At 37.3% G+C, this 16103-nt stretch overlaps 1 protein-coding gene across 2 annotated transcripts in view; it reads right to left on the bottom strand.

The window, feature by feature from the left end:
• Window positions 1-14727, bottom strand: part of RTTN (rotatin) — a 99383-nt gene extending 84656 nt beyond the window's left edge. The window contains exons 1-8 of one of the 2 annotated variants that reach the window (XM_034429040.2): window positions 14176-14727; window positions 12867-13054; window positions 10689-10878; window positions 9521-9607; window positions 6152-6242; window positions 5098-5212; window positions 3384-3534; window positions 1033-1198 (exon numbers count right to left, since the gene is read on the bottom strand). In XM_034429040.2, the coding sequence (XP_034284931.2) occupies window positions 1033-1198; window positions 3384-3534; window positions 5098-5212; window positions 6152-6242; window positions 9521-9607; window positions 10689-10878; window positions 12867-13054; window positions 14176-14242 (1055 nt within the window). In that variant the 5' untranslated portion in view covers window positions 14243-14727. The remainder of the gene's footprint in view (window positions 1-1032; window positions 1199-3383; window positions 3535-5097; window positions 5213-6151; window positions 6243-9520; window positions 9608-10688; window positions 10879-12866; window positions 13055-14175) is intronic. The other variant, XM_087890397.1, reaches the window with a different exon arrangement.
• Window positions 14728-16103: the final 1376 nt, after the last annotated feature.

Here is a 16103-nt window from a genome sequence, read left to right as displayed (position 1 = left end):
ATATTTACTTAGGATGCTGCCACAGGACAATCTTATTCCCCTCTTCCCACCAACTAACCTTTTTTTGGTTTTGGGCTATAAAACTTCTCAAGATAACTGCAACTTCAAAGACTTTTATGTTTCCTCAATCCAATTAGGGCTTTATAGCCAAGATCATCACTCATTGGGTACATATCTATTATCTACATCTTCCACCATTAAACTTTTATATAACCCATCCTACATTTTGCTCCAATGTATATCCAAGTTGTTTATAGTACCTATGTGGTCAAGGATGGGAACTCACTGTGTGTTTGTAGATGCAATGATAAAAAATTCTGGGAAAGGGTATAACTGCATACAAGAGAATACCTTTTATGAAATATTAATAAAATAGAATTGTATTTTGTGCAATTTTTGATTATTTTCTGGAACAGCAACACTGAAATACTTGTATTGTATTGTATTGTATTGTATTGTATTGTATTGTATTGTATTGTATTGTATTGTATTGTATTGTATTGTATTGTATTGTATTACTTATAATACCATTCCAAATAATCTTAATTTATAATCTGGTTGGTAACTAGAAACAGAGGTTTAGTCTTCTGAGCATTCTGGTGAGAGAGACGTTCCCTGGGGATGGGCTCCAGTACGGGTCCGAAAGCTCAGAAGGCTAAACCTCTGGTCTCAGTGACCAACCAAGATTGGATCCTGCAACATTATCCTGGGACATGTATGTTTGCCTTCATTCGTGAATTCTAGCTTAATCCAATGGCAGCAGCAGGACGTTTTAATTACTGATTTACAGGTATGTTCTGTTTCACTGTGTTGTTCAACTATTTACTGAGTTGTTCGACCAATATAATTTATACAAAGAAGAATAAGGACAAAGTTTATATTTATAGTTTATACATCATTTAATTTAAACTATTATTGAAGGATTAAAAAGCAATAATGAAATAATGCAAACCCAGAAGGAGTAGAAGGCGGAGGGGGAGGGGGAGGAACATGTTCCCTTTGTAATAATCATTACATAAGCTGTCTTCTTACTTGGAAGATTCTGCATCCCAATCCTGACCATCACCCCTTGGACGCTGACCTATACGTCCTATTACAGAAGGTCGAGGGCTGCTGCTTCCAGGAGATGGATTCTGCGAATGAGGAAATCTTCGGGCATCTTGGCAATATGACATCGACGAATTCTGGGAAATGGTACCTTTCACAACACACACAGATATGTAGATATGGCCTCTGTCATATCACTAACACATACTTTTACTTAAAAGGAAAAATCTATTTCTTGCTGCATTAGAAAAAAAAAAATACAGTGGAAGCCATGATCCCTGCCTTTATTTATTTATTTATTTGTTTGTTTGTTCAACTTGTATGCCGCCTTTCTCCGAAGACTCAAGGCGGCTTACAATGCATTTAAAAACCATATATAAAAACATTAAAAATTAAAACATTAAAAACAATTAAAACCCATTCACACCATTCATGGCCGGATCTCGCCAGATTGCAACAGCCTTCGGGCTGTGCTCAAATGCTCAGAAGATTTTGGTGTTTCAGATATTTGAAATTCAGCTGGAAAAATTCCTTTCCCTTTTGCTAGAACTACAAAATGCAGCAAAAAAAAAATAGAGGAGCGGGGATGAACAAATATGTAAAAGAAAAAAAAAATGATGAGTGTAAAATAGGGCAGGATTAATACATACCTAAGCAGGGCCCCAACTGATAAAACACAATGAGAAATCGCTGGTGTGATCTATGGGATTAACTAAGGAGCTTCAAATAAAGTCCTTGTTGCAATAGTTATAGACCAGTGATGGCTAACCTTTTCAGGACTGAGTGCCCAAAGCATGTGCACACGTGCGAGCCCGAATCCCCCAAATGTACCCTGGCCTCCTACACATGTGTGCATGGTCCCCTGAATCCATCCCGCCCCCTGCATCTGCCCCATCCCTGAGCATGCATGCACAGTCCCCCGCATGCCCCCTGCTCCCTGTGCATGCATGGCAGAGACCCAAAGACCAGCTGCCCGGCGGGAGGCACATGTGCATTCGCAGGGGAGCTGAACTGGGATGATGGCTCGTTTGCCATCAGAGAGGGTGCTGCGTGTCACCTCTGGCACGTGTGCCATAGATTCGCCATCACGGCTATAGACTATTCCTATGTGTGGAGACTAGCTGCAGGTAGTCCTCAATTTACAACAGTTCATTTAGTGATTGTTTAAAGTTACAATGGCACTGAAGAAAGTGATTTATGACCATTGCAGCATCCCTCATGGTCATTCAATCAAAATTCAGACACTTGGCAACTGACTCATAGAACATAGAATAATAGAGTTGGAAGGGATCTTGGAGGTCTTCTGGTCAACCCCCTGCTTGAGCAGGAGACACTCCATCATTTCAGACAAATGGTTGTCCAGTCTTTTTTTGAAAAATTCCAGACCTTCAAGTTCAATCAGGAAGCTAAGATGGTCTTCACCATATAGATCATGAAGGACAACTAAATGTTCATCACCTCCTGAAGCTTGGTTAGCTTACTCTTGAGGTTCTGGCATCTCTTAGCTGGTTTTACATTTATTACTCCTTGCTCCTTTCTGTGCAATTATTTTACCGGGACTTCATAATAGTCTGAAAGCTAATCCACAAAGAGGCATTTTAAGTTTAGCAACACTTTACCTGATTGAATACTCTCACTGTATACAGGTAGGCTCATAGTAGGATCCATATTTATGATAGCTGCAATGTCCTGGGATCATATGATCCTCTTTTGTGATCTTCTGACAAGCAAAGTCAATGGGATAACTGGATTTATTTAATGACCCTGTTACTAATTTAACAACTGTGGCGATTCACTTAACAACTGTGGCAAGAAAGGTCATAAAATGGGGCAAAACTCACATAGCAACTATCTCAACTATGGTTGTAAATTGAGGACTACCTGTACAGCCAACATATCCAGAACCACTTGTCACTCTGTCATTCGTGAGGGAAATCCTGAAAAATGCTACAATAAAGTCAGATCCAGGTTTCATTGGATAATACATGGTATCCTGAAGATAAATAATATTTATAATTCCTTTATTAATGGCTTGAAACGATTACTTCCCAACACTGCTATTTTCATTTCACTATTTTAACTGTTACAACCCACCATTACATGTTCTTATTAGCATTTTTAGATAGAACAGACTCTGTAGCCGCAGGAAGTAAATTGAGTTTGAATCCTCACACTCTTCTCCACTACTTTTTTTTTTTTACCTCCCATAGTAAAAGCCATTTGAGCAATATACTTCTACATCTTACTTAAAACAGGAAGGGTTTGGGGGGGGAGAAATCATTAAGTTAATGGTGAATAAAACAAACTCAGGTTATCCTGATGAACTATATGCAAACCTGTATCACTTGAGACAAAACTTGGATCTCTATGGAAGTTCAGTCTGTTCCTTAAGAAAACACACAGTTGCTCTAGACATAAAACAGCCTGCAATGCCAAATGGTGTTGTCCATCTTTTGAAAGGCCCAGTGTTGTTAGACTCAGAAGACTCTAAAATAAACACAAGTACATTTTGTTGACTTCAGCAAAATATTTTTAAAATATACATGTCTGCCTGGTTAATATATTCAGTGTACCCTAAATATGTATGCTGATGCTTCTTTCCTAAAGATTTCTTGCCAAAGTGTTGCAAATCAGAGACGAACACGAGACCATGGAATTTTTGCAGTGCAATCACTTCAGGACTTTTGCAGTTGTACTTTTTGATAGATTATTTCAATATAAAACATTTGCGTTTTGGTCTTCGTCCATGATATAAAGGACTGACTATAAAACATTTATTTTTCTGAAACCATATTCCAGGAGGATGATTTTTATTTTGTTCAGGAAGTGAACTCTCTTGTAAATACCCTTAGGGATTGCAATTTTCTATGCGAGTATAAACATCTATCCCTAGAGTTTTATATAAATACACTGAATTATAGGCTATACATTAAATGGAATCATATCCATATAATCAAAGCAATTCTTATTTTAGATGGATCTCAGGCATGTATCAGGCAAACATTACCTTTGTTTCCCATATTACTTATATGATCAAATGTCAGATTTGTCAGGCATAAGATGACAGCCACTATTTTCCATTTCCAATTCAAAGACTTAAAATGGTTCAGAGATGTATGGAAAGCATTCAAGGAGGCTGTTGAGAATTTTTTGGGCAACTACAGAGTACCAAAATACATTCAGCTGGTTGACAAATTTCTTACAGCATATAAGACCATGAAGTGAAACATGTCACTGAAGATTCATTTTCTGCATTCATATACGGACTTCTTTTCTGAAAATCTAGATTGGTGAACATGGTGAAAGCTTTCACCAGGACATTGCCACAACCGAAGAATGGGCAACTGGAATCCATCAATGCTGCCTGACTATTGTTGGAAACTGCAGTGAGATATATCAGATACTGAAAATCAGCAGCAAAACCTTGTTGAACTCATGCAGCATGTCAGACACATTATGCATAGTAATTATTAAAAGTTAATTTCATATTTCTCAAGATTCCTGTGTGATATAATCATTCTGAAACTATCTTTATTGTTCAGTTTGAAAGGGCCTATCATAGCCATTAACCAACTTTTTCGTGAAGCGAAACTTTTTTGGGAGGAGGGGAACCTATAGTCCAGTGAACCCAAAATCACGCCAACCAATATTACTCAGCCAGATGTTTAGACTTGAATTTAGCATTTTTATCCACCTATCAAGTCCTTCCCAAGGATCTGGGATAAGCACATGATGTTTGATGGTGTTAAAGATATTGTTACAGGATGCAAGCTTTTTCTAAGTAGCACTGCCTTTTGCAATCAACTGTGGTGATTTTGCAAATGCAAACTCCTTCTCATAGAAAGCGCATCATTAGGGAAATCTAAGATCTACCTCTGTAGTTAGTAAGAGTGAAATGTTCACTTTTGAATATATTGGCTTCAGCATAGAAAAATGTCTTGCTGTCATGATGTATTTCAAACCAGTGATCCTGACAACTTCAAGGTTTCCAAATATTAATTTACCCAAAGGAACCAATGAAATATTTTAATTAAATGAAAGTGTTCTAACCTGAACAATCTTTGGCCTCTGTAAAAAGATCTCAGCAGGAAAGTCTTGCATGATAACATCTCGCAGAAGCTCACAAGTATTCCAAATTAACTTGGAGTTTTTGCTTCTCAGTGAACTGAAAAATACATGTAAACGAGGACGCTAGGCATTTGCAAACTTATTTAAATCTTTCTCATTAATTCAGTTTTGGATTGGATAATAAACCAACAACATAAATAGTTTAGCCCAGCATAGTTTAAATATTGAGACATACAACATAGCTTGAGAATAGAGTTTTGTCTCAGTATCCCATGGAGCATTCAGCAATCATCACTTTATCACATGGCATCTCTGCCTTTTGCTACTCATGAGTTTTTCTAGAAATGAGTCTAGGATATTATGCAGAAAATGTAAAGCCCCTGTACTGACTTGCATAGCTACTAGCATGTTTATTCTGCTGTTGTTTTTAGTACAGTTCTAATCCAATACAAAGTTATCAAATTCCTAGCCGCTGGGAACCTTCAAATATTGCCTTGTTTCTTCTTCCTAACAAGCTTTCTTACCACCTATAGTGTAACTTAATACTCCTTGGTGATCTGTGAGAGCTCATTTCCATGTCTTGAGGCTCTCCAGTACTGTATTGTTAGTATAAACAATATATACTGTGTATGCTGTTATAGATTGTAGCTAACATTACAATACAGGTAGCTGTTACCAAGCACAATTCAGGCAAATCTAGGACCTTTTTAAGCCCCATTTATTTCAGTACACCACAGCCTTTTAAATGCATACTGTAAAGTTAATCAATGGGAGTTTACCATTAAGGAGATTAATGTTTTGCCAATGAAATCAAGCCAAGTTGGGAAAATGTAGCTTCAGCAAGACATCAATTAGAGAGTCAGAATTGGGAAGAATACAAAAACCAATTGTGGTGTGAACTTTTGTCCAATTAAGCTATTAGTTGATTTTGTCATAGTTTTGCTAAAGTTGCACTCTTCAAAATCATTCATAAACTGAGGCAAAATATACCGTACTTATTATTCTGAGATAAATTATAGTGTTAATTTTATATTACCTTTCACTTGATGAAAGAACATGTCTATCTGTGGTGGTCAGGGATAACCAAGGAAATGTAGAAAACTTCAGACATTTCACTACATGTTTCACTGGAAGAAGGGAAAAAAAACCAAAAGAATTCCTGCATATGTAAATTCTTAAGTGCTTTTCTTACAATGTTTCCCCGACAGTGTTTATACCACCTTACTTAGCTATTTTTTTAAAATAAAAACATAATCTAGTACTGCTAATGCTCAATTTCAAAATTCTACATCAAAAATCACATAATTTGAAATAGAATTTGAAGCTAGATTTTAAATATTTATTACTTAATTTGCTACAGAACAGCTTTTTAATACAGGAATGAAAAATACACTGGAAATCTACGAATGGATGGCTTATGCTATTTGCATAAATTCTGAGAAACTCAACTCAGTATGGCTCAACCTCAACTCAAATATTTAACACAGCATGGCTAGATAAAACTTTTTCTTGCATACTAAGGGGAATCCACAAAACAATTAATTGCCCTCTTATAGAAATAGCACTTAAGACTTATATAATGCTTCACAGCCCTCTCTAAGCGGTTTACAGAGTCAGCATATTGCCCCCAATAATCTGGGTCCTCATTTTACCGACCTCGAAAGGATAGAAGGCTGAATCAACCCTGAGCCCCTCAGGATTGAATTCCTGACAGTGGGCAGAGTTAGCCTGAAATACTTCATTCTAACTACGGCACCCCCACGGCTCTTCCATTTATATATCATTTAGATTAATTCTGTAACTTCTTTTTCCTTTTCTTCCCATAGTTTAACAGACTTTTTGAATTGAACTTTTGGCTCGAAGCTGGATGGCTGGTGATTGTTGACATACTGTATATGACAGCTCAACCCTCACACTTCATAGTTCAATATTTATTTGTTTATTTAGAAGCTACCTCAATGTCCACATGATTCAATGCTCTTGTTTTCAGCTTTCGAGCCAGGCAAAGTTAGGAAAGAGGCACAGCCGGGATTCCAACAATGCTCTTCATTGTGATAGGCTAGAAGAACAAAATCTCCAGGACCTGACAGAGTTACTCTCTGCTCTATTTTGCACCAAATAAAATCAATCTGGAACTATTTTGATTTTGTTCTCAGGCTTTTTCCCATTCTTGGATTTAATTCCTCTCTTAATGATTCAGTTATCTCTGCTCCTTCCCAACATAAGGTCTAGTTTTTTTCATTTTCCCCTTTTTGTTCATGTCACTATCTTTTCATACTCAGTTTACTGCTTTACTGGGTAGTAAAGTAACAACGCTGAAATATCTTTGTCCTCAGGTTCCACATTTCTTTAATTCTATTTTACACTGCTTAATCAACAGTTACACTAATCTCTCTTTTTACATAAAGTTTAATTTTATTCAAACATCCCAATTTTTTTAAGCAAAGCTTAATTCCAAAAGTATTTATAATTTTCATAAAAATTCTAAATGCATCAAAACATTCAATCCACCGTGTCACAGATCTCACTGCCATAACAACAGAACATACAAAACCCAAAACAAAGAAAAAAGTAACACCGAAGCTCAGTGTTACCAATAAACCAAAAGAAAATTAAGTAAACTTATCACTGCTTGTCAGGTTTAAAAGAATCAGTCTGATCATTAATATCTACTTCTCCTCAAAGCAGAAATTCATATATTGATTCTTTTATATGCTGAGAATGCAGCATTCCTTCTTATCTCTCCAATGGAGTTGAGAAGCTTAGAGAAGCTTGTTCTGTATTGCTCAGAATAAGAACTGCAAATTAATTAATATAAAACAAAAACAAAGTTTTTTGCTAAAAGAATCTATCTGCTGAACAATGAATGGATGTTTAATATACCCTGGGGGGTATACAAGTTTCTTCAACTTACAACTACAGTTGGGACCAGAATTTCTGTCTTAAGTTGTTCCAATCGTAAGTTGAGTCAGAACCAGTTTTATGACAGTTTGTATAATGGTTTAAGCAATTCACCACAATCTTTAACCCAGGGCTGTCAAACTCCTGGCCCGCGGGCCGGATGCGTCACACACTGGCCACGCCCACACCCAGTTTAGTGAAGGGGAAGAAATCCCGATACGTCATGTGACGCCACAGCGACGATGTGAGTTTGACATCCCTGCTTTAACAAAATCACATAGCCATTAAGCAAATCCAGCTTTCCCAATAGATATCTTTTGCTGGAAATACACAAAAAAAGGTAGCAAACAGAGATCATGTGACTGGACACTGCAACCAGTCCTAAATGAGAGCTAGTTACCAAGCATCCAATTTCAATCACTAGATCATGGAATGGCTTGATGGTCATAGGTGCAAATACAAGCCATAAGTCATCTTTTTCAAGGTCATCATACTTTTGAACTGTCCTTAAATGAATGGTCACAAGTCAAGGACTACCTATATTTAGAATATATGATCAATTGGGCTGAAAGAACATATTAGTCATTCTTAAATTACTTCACATGGTGGAGGGCCATTATTTTGTCTTAGCTTTTAACATATTTCAGGCAGATGACTCAACTACTACTGTATGTGGCTCCAAATTATGTACAAATAAAAATTTTAAGGCATTATTAAGCACGGTATCTAATCTGTCCTTAAATGCAGCTTTATAACAAGATGAAAACAAGATGATATACAATTCAGGTGAGAGCCTGACCTTACAGTATTTTTAAAAATTCTGGTTCAAATTACTTTTCTCCCTCTTGTTTTGGTCTTTGACACATAAAATAAACTGTTGGTCTATTTGGCAGCAAAATAGTAGAAGACAAGTCACAAGCTACTACAATTGCCCTGAATTCTGTGATGTGATTGGGATATCCTAAAGTTGAGAAAACCTTTAACCAGCAAATAACAGTTGATAACATCCCAATTACTAGGAGTACAGTGCCTGATTTAGACTAGCGCTTCCAGAGAGATCTTTGCTGCAGTTAAATAGCTTATCAATCTAAATTGAGTAACTCAGAGAACAGTTTTCACGTGTGCACATTTTAATATACTTACTCTTGACCCTGAGCAACAGTGTCTAATATATATATATATATATTATACTTGGATCACATGTACCTATTTGGTGCTGATGAAGCTGAATCAATAGCTCATCTGCTGTCCTAATACTTATAGAACAGAGCTATAATTAGAAACAACTTCTCTTAGCTAAGATTCCTGGATGCATAGAGAAATATTACATACATTTATTAGGTGGTTAGTGCCAGAAATAGTTAAATATTGTGACAAAATATGCTTAGTGGATAAACCAATTGTATGCACATCAGCTCTATAAACGTTATTATCTATGATTTCTGTGTTGATCAATGATAAATTACTGAGAGAAAATTTTCAAATAAATATCGCAATTACCTACCAGTTGGCTGTTTGGGTGGCGTTTCTGATTCTTGTGAATGATTTTTCCCTTGATGAAAATATCCAGCATGAGGTTCTTTGAGAATTACTTAACAAGACATAAAACAATAGTATAGATCAGCATTTCCTCTTTTTTTGTTATTGTTTTAGCCCAGATCTCCAATGCCACTATTTATCAAGAATTTTTTACATTGTCAGATTTGTTTTTCTTCTTGGAATTACAGATAGACCTCGACCTACTACCACAAGTTGGATGAGAATTTCTCCTGCTGAGCAAGATGATTGTTAAGTGAATCACACTGAATTTTGCAACACTTTTTGCCCTGGTTAAGCAAATCACTGCAGTTGTTAAGTGAATCACACAGGCGTTAAGTGAATCTGATTTACTTTTCTGTGCTTTGAACTCAACAAATGCTCCTGGTTATTTGAATCTGACAGGCAGCTGGGAAGGTTGCAAACAGCAATCACATGTCCTGTCATAAATATAAGCTGGTTGCCAAGAGCCCAAATTTTGATCATGTGACTGTGGATATGCTGCAGCTTTTTCAAGCATGAGGACTGGTTGTAAGTCACTTTCTTCAGTCTCATAATGTTGAACTGTCTTCAAACAAATGGTTGTACGTTGAGGACTACCTGTACTTAAAGGATCAACAGTGATGAACAAAAGCAGCATTAGATTCAGTAAACTTTGCTAATAACATGCTGTGAATAATAAATAAAATAAAATAAATAAATGCCAGGGAATTTCTAGAAGCACGGCACTCTGACAAATTAGCTATCAATAGACACATAGACAATAACAACATCTACAGACAATGGAAAAGAGACAATCAACCAGCCCAAAAGAGAAAAAAAGACTCCAGCACCTCTCCACTACTAATCAGCACTCAGATCAGCATAGATTAACTCCAAGATTAACTTCAGACCAACAATCAAGCAAGCAATACCCCCGTCAAGAAACTGCCAAAGAGCCATCAGTAAACAGCCTAACCAAAGAATCTCTAAAACTACCCCCACCCTAATATGACAGGCAAGACACCAGAATATAAACTGACAGCAAACCCCACTCTTTACTAGCACTGATGATGTTACCTAGTTAGGGTAATGAAAGGTCTACAGGAAAACAAGCAAATTCAGAGAGGATCAAGGACCCCTAGTAAATCAATTACCTGGATTAGCTTCTGGTCCCGCTTCAGAGAGCTTTGTGTGATAATCCAAGATAACGTCTGAAGGTAACACAAACAGACCATCTAGAATTCCATCAATCACCGCTTGAAGACTAGAATCCACATTGGGACGAAGCTGAGTGAAGAATTCTACTGCCCCAATCCCAACCAATTGTTCCACAACAGAAGGACGCTAAAATTACAAATGCAATATTGAATTTAAAATTATCAGAAAAATTACTAATCTCTCCTGAGTTAAACAAGGTCTTTAATTAAAGCAACCTTTTCAAAAAAAGAAAAAAAGAAAACAAAGCCAAACAACAACAACAAAAACCTGGTTGCACATACAGAATCTGGGGCTTGGTATCATATTTGGACTGTCTCATGTAGTATTTGCCCCCTTGTTATTATATCTTAATACTTATCTCTATATTTATATAATAGTGACACACAAACACAATGATTTACATTACATATAGTACAGGGGTGAAATTCACTTGACTTTCCTACCAGTAGCAAATATGCGCGTGCCGCTGTCCGTGCATGCGCAGAAGGCTGGAAATCATCGCCAAAAATAGACGTAATGACATCCACACAGGTGGGCGGGGCTTCGTGTAGTCGGCCCTACTGTATCATGTGATCCGGTAGGAAACGGCTGAATTTCATCCTGATATACTACATTCACTATGTGTATTATATAGTACAGCATATAAGTATCATAGCAGCACTTTTTTTCTCTGTATAGTGCAGAATTTTGAATCGATGAAACTTAGTTGCAGTTGCGGTAGTTTAAAGCCTTACAAATGAACAAATTAATAAAATAATCTAGAATAGACATACTCGGAATATGCTGTTCATTTAACAACCACTTGTTCAGCACCATTTGAAGTTACAAGGGATCTGAATGAGGGTTATTTATGACCAGTTCTCGAAGTTTTGGCTGTCCTAGCATCCCGAGTCACGCGATCACAAGCTGTGAGTTAGGCAATTGGATCACAGTTACCACAATTGCAAATTCTTGCAGTCACATGACTGCCTTTGCAACTTTTCCTGCCAGCTTCCCATAAGTCAATAAGGAAGGTCACAAGTTGCTCCAAATAAGTTGCTCGCACAATTTCTCACCCAGAAGCAACCGCCCCCAGCTCTGTTGCGTTCAGGCCGTGCCTCATAGGCAACCCATGAAACCTTCTCCCCTCCTCAGCAATCATCCACCTTCTCACACATAGCAGCCCCCACTTTCCTAATAGACAGACTGTTTGTAAGCGGCCTGGGACTTGATTAACAACACGATTCTTACTTAAAGATGGCAAGAGGGAGTGCCAGGACTACAGGTAATCCTCGACTTAGAACAGTTCATTTAGTGACTGTTCAAAGTTACAAGGGCACTGAAAAAAAGTGACTTAGGATCATTTTTCACATTTAGGGTCATGGCAGCATGATCACGTGATCAAAATCTAGATGCTTGACAACTGATTCATATTTATGACAGTTGCCCGGACCCGGCAACACCTTTTGTAAGCTTAAGACAAACAAACTCAAATGGAGAAGCCAGATTCACTTAACAACTACAACAATTCGCTCAACAACTGTGGCAAGCAAGGTCGTAAAATGGGGCCAAACCCATTAAACAAATGTCTCGCTTAGTCACAGAAATCTGGGGCTCAATTGTGGTCGTAAGTCGAGGGCTACCTGTACTGTCACTGACCAATGCAGTACTGTGATGTTGCACTTTATGAGCATATTTCTTAGTGATTGCAGACCCAATTACCATTGTTAATTGAGGATGACCTCTATTGGCAAAATTTTAAAATGTACCAAAGTGTATATTTTATTTATTTATTTATTATTTATTTATTTATTTATTAAATTTATATACCGCCCTATTCCTAAGGGACTCAGGGCGGTGAACAGCGAACGATAAAAATACATGTAATACAAACGTTAATAAAAAACCAATTAAAATATACTAAACACTCTGGTCCTAGATAATTCAAGACATCCCAGTTTAAAATAAAATCAAAAAAGCAATATAAAGGGAAAGTTAGGCCAGGCCATTTTGTTGCAAAAGAATGCTTAAATTAAATTGAGTAATGCTGTGATTTTTTAAAATGTAAATATAGACCTTAGTAATTAACTATTTCTATTGTTCTTTGGGAAAAAAAGGAATACAGACAACAATACCTTTAACAAGTTGGTCATTAAATTCAAAACTTCTTCCTTCATTGGTACTACAGGAAAGTTGAACCATTCTAAAAGGCTGACAAATAGTAGCTTTTCTTGAACCAAATCGTCATATGTAATCAAATTATGATTTAATTTAGATAAAATGTTCTTAAGCGCTCTTTCTCTAATTTCAGACAGCTCATGACCTGTTAAAAATTTTTTAAAAAGGGAAACATTGCAAAAGTGTTATTTTTTTACACACACACACACACACATTTTATAAACTGCAAACAATCTGCTGCAGAATGAAAGATCTCTTCATTGAACATAATTTAGTGAAGTGCAGGTGATAGGCAGATGTTTTTAATTTCCTAATCTAGGGCTGAGACAGAGTGATTGGTCCAAAATTACCCAATGAGCTTCTGCAGCTATGGATGGATTAGAGTCTGTGTCTCCCCACTCCTAATCCAGCAATGTAACCATCAAGCCATATCTACTCTTGTATATGTGGTACCACACACATATTCACTAGCAGATATTGCTTTACATAAAATTAGCTAGTGAGTTGATTTTGTTGAACCATCACACTGAAAATTTAGGATACTTTCTTAGGGAGATCAAGGCATGTGACTGTTTAACTTTCAACCATGATCTCATATATTCTATTCTTCTAAGCATTTTTTCTTCTTTTAATATCAGGAATAATATTCTCTATTGTTAAAGAATATTGATCAATATTGCTTTGATTACTGTTTTTGCCACTGCAATTTTTCCAGTTCCTGATAGTGTCAATATCCCTTTTAGTTTCCCCCTCCGTCTCCGTTCACTACATTCTAGCCAATTTTGTGCAGTTCTGCTGCTGCAACAATGTTAACACATTTACATTCTTATCCATTTTTCCTCTTTTTGGCATTCCCTTTATATATAGAATATTGTGAAGGGCACTTATCTATTTTGCGTGGTCGTTGGTGACTGTGTGCCGATGGGGATGGCAAACAGTCACCAATCAATCAATATGTATAAAAATATATGCGAGTTTGAGAAGGGGTCGTATTGAGAATCTACCAAACTCAAAACCAAAAGTAGAGAAATAGAAGCGGAATATGTTACTTTTCTGTGTGCAACCAATAGATCCCCACTGGAGTTTGCACATCCTGACAATCCTGGATTGGGAGTTTGTGCGCAGCTAAACAGTGATTCGGGGCTACTTTTTTTCAACCCCAGAAGCAAACCCATTATCAACTTTTTTGGGATCCAAAAGCCAAAAAACAGCTTTCTGAGTAGGCTCACTGGCTAATCGGTGCGGACAAACCAACCAACCACTTACGAAGTTTCCGGATAAGCGGAGTCAACTCGATTGGGGGAGACGCCGCATTAACATTGCACCCAGCCATCGCGACCGCCTTCCCAGAGCGGCCCAGGTTCAACCGCCGCGCCGTAGGGAACGCGAATGCGCTCGGAAAAAGCGGGAGGCTATTTTCCAAGAGGCCGCTGGGAAATGTAGTTCCGTCTCTGGCTCCCCCGCCCGTCCGTTCTGTATATTCTCAGACGGGAGGCTCTTTACTGGAGATTATTTCGAGTGGTTGGGTTAATATCGCGAGTTTTGACTCGAGTCTTCCTAGTTGCCTAGAGAACAAGGCTTTCTCCCCCTCGCCTTCTGGAAGCGCCGCTTTTCCCTCGTCGGCTTTTTTAACTGCAAGGAGTTCAATGAATCCGCCCGACTTTCAGCCTAGGTCTTCTCAATGGCGAAATCTCTGCCAGAATGGTTTCGGTCAGCGGGGTCTCCTCTAGGCAGGCAAGCAAGCCTATACACAACACTTTTTCTGAACCGTCACTAAACCTAAGACTTTGGGTCACAATTGACAGAATATAGAATAACGTTTCTTTCATAAAGTTGGTTCTATTTTCCAGACTGACTGGGAATTCTGGGAGTTGTAGTTGCGGCAATCTAGTGTAACGCAGTAGAGTCTATAACGCTTAACATATAGCGGGTGAAGCATTATTTCCACCACAGACCAATTTTTTACTTTCAGTTTCTGGCAGTAGCATTTATTCTGGCAGTGAAGTGCTTCCAGTAGTGTTTTGTGTGTGCGTGTGTATGTCCGTGGCTTTTCAAGCAGCACTGAAGTGTGTGTTGGAATCTAATGTATGGCTGGAAATACTTCGAAGTGCACATTTACGTGTGTGTGTGTTTGTGTTTTACCTCAATTCTTGGCTGTGATCACTCAACACATTGAACCACAAGCTAATCGACCTTATTTCTAGCCTAGTATATTATACAAATCCAATTCATGAGATAAGTTTATTATTAGCTGCAATTATTTACTTGTCACCTGTCAATAATAATTTCAAAGGGGTTTAACTATACTGCTCAAAAAAATAAAGGGAACACAAGCAGAAGATATCCGAGATCTGAATGAATGAAATAGCCTTATTAAATACTTTGTTCTTTACATACAGTAGTTTAAACACTGCTCCAACAACTAAAGGGAACACAAACCTACTGTATGTAACGAACAAAGTATTTAATAAGGCTATTTCATTCATTCAGATCTCGGATGTCTTCTGCTTGTGTTCCCTTTATTTTTTTGAGCAGTGTATATAAACAATTGTAAATAAAAATGTAACATGTGATGAAACATTAGTAAACTTTTTAGGATCCCTTCCACAGAAGTATTAGAATTAAAGGCCCACTTGAAGGAAGAGATCAGCTAAACAATCTTGGATGATGATTTTTTTCCCAACTTTCTCTCTGAATTGTATGCACCTTAGCCAGAAAACTGGATTAATAGTGACTACGTTAGTCATCCAAATGCAAACTTGAAGATTAAGAATCAGTCTTGTAATGAGAGACTAAGGAAGCTGAAAATCTTTAGCACCGTTATAAAACAGAAAGGGGAAATGATAGCTGTCTTCTCTGCAATATCTCTTCAGAAACATCCCACAATAAATAATATGAAATTTTATAATAATCATAATATGAAATAATGGTTTTAAGTTACAGGGAAGACTTGGGTTGAATGTCAAAAACAGCTTTCCAACCCAAAAAAAATTACAAACATATCAGGAGGACATGAAATTAGAGATCACTATACAGGTAGTCCTCAATTTACAACTACAATTGAGCCCAAAATTTATGTTGCTAAGCAAAACATTTGTAAAGTGAGATTTGTCCCTTTTACAACCTTCCTTGCCACAGTTGTTAAGTTAGTAACACGGTTGCTAAGTGAATCTGTCCCCATTGACTTTGTTTAT

Source organism: Pantherophis guttatus, chromosome 3 (genome assembly GCF_059756535.1).
Source record: "Pantherophis guttatus breed Tessera chromosome 3, ASM5975653v1, whole genome shotgun sequence".
Lineage (NCBI taxonomy): Eukaryota > Metazoa > Chordata > Lepidosauria > Squamata > Colubridae > Pantherophis > Pantherophis guttatus.
This window is presented reverse-complemented; position numbering and strand designations above follow the sequence as displayed.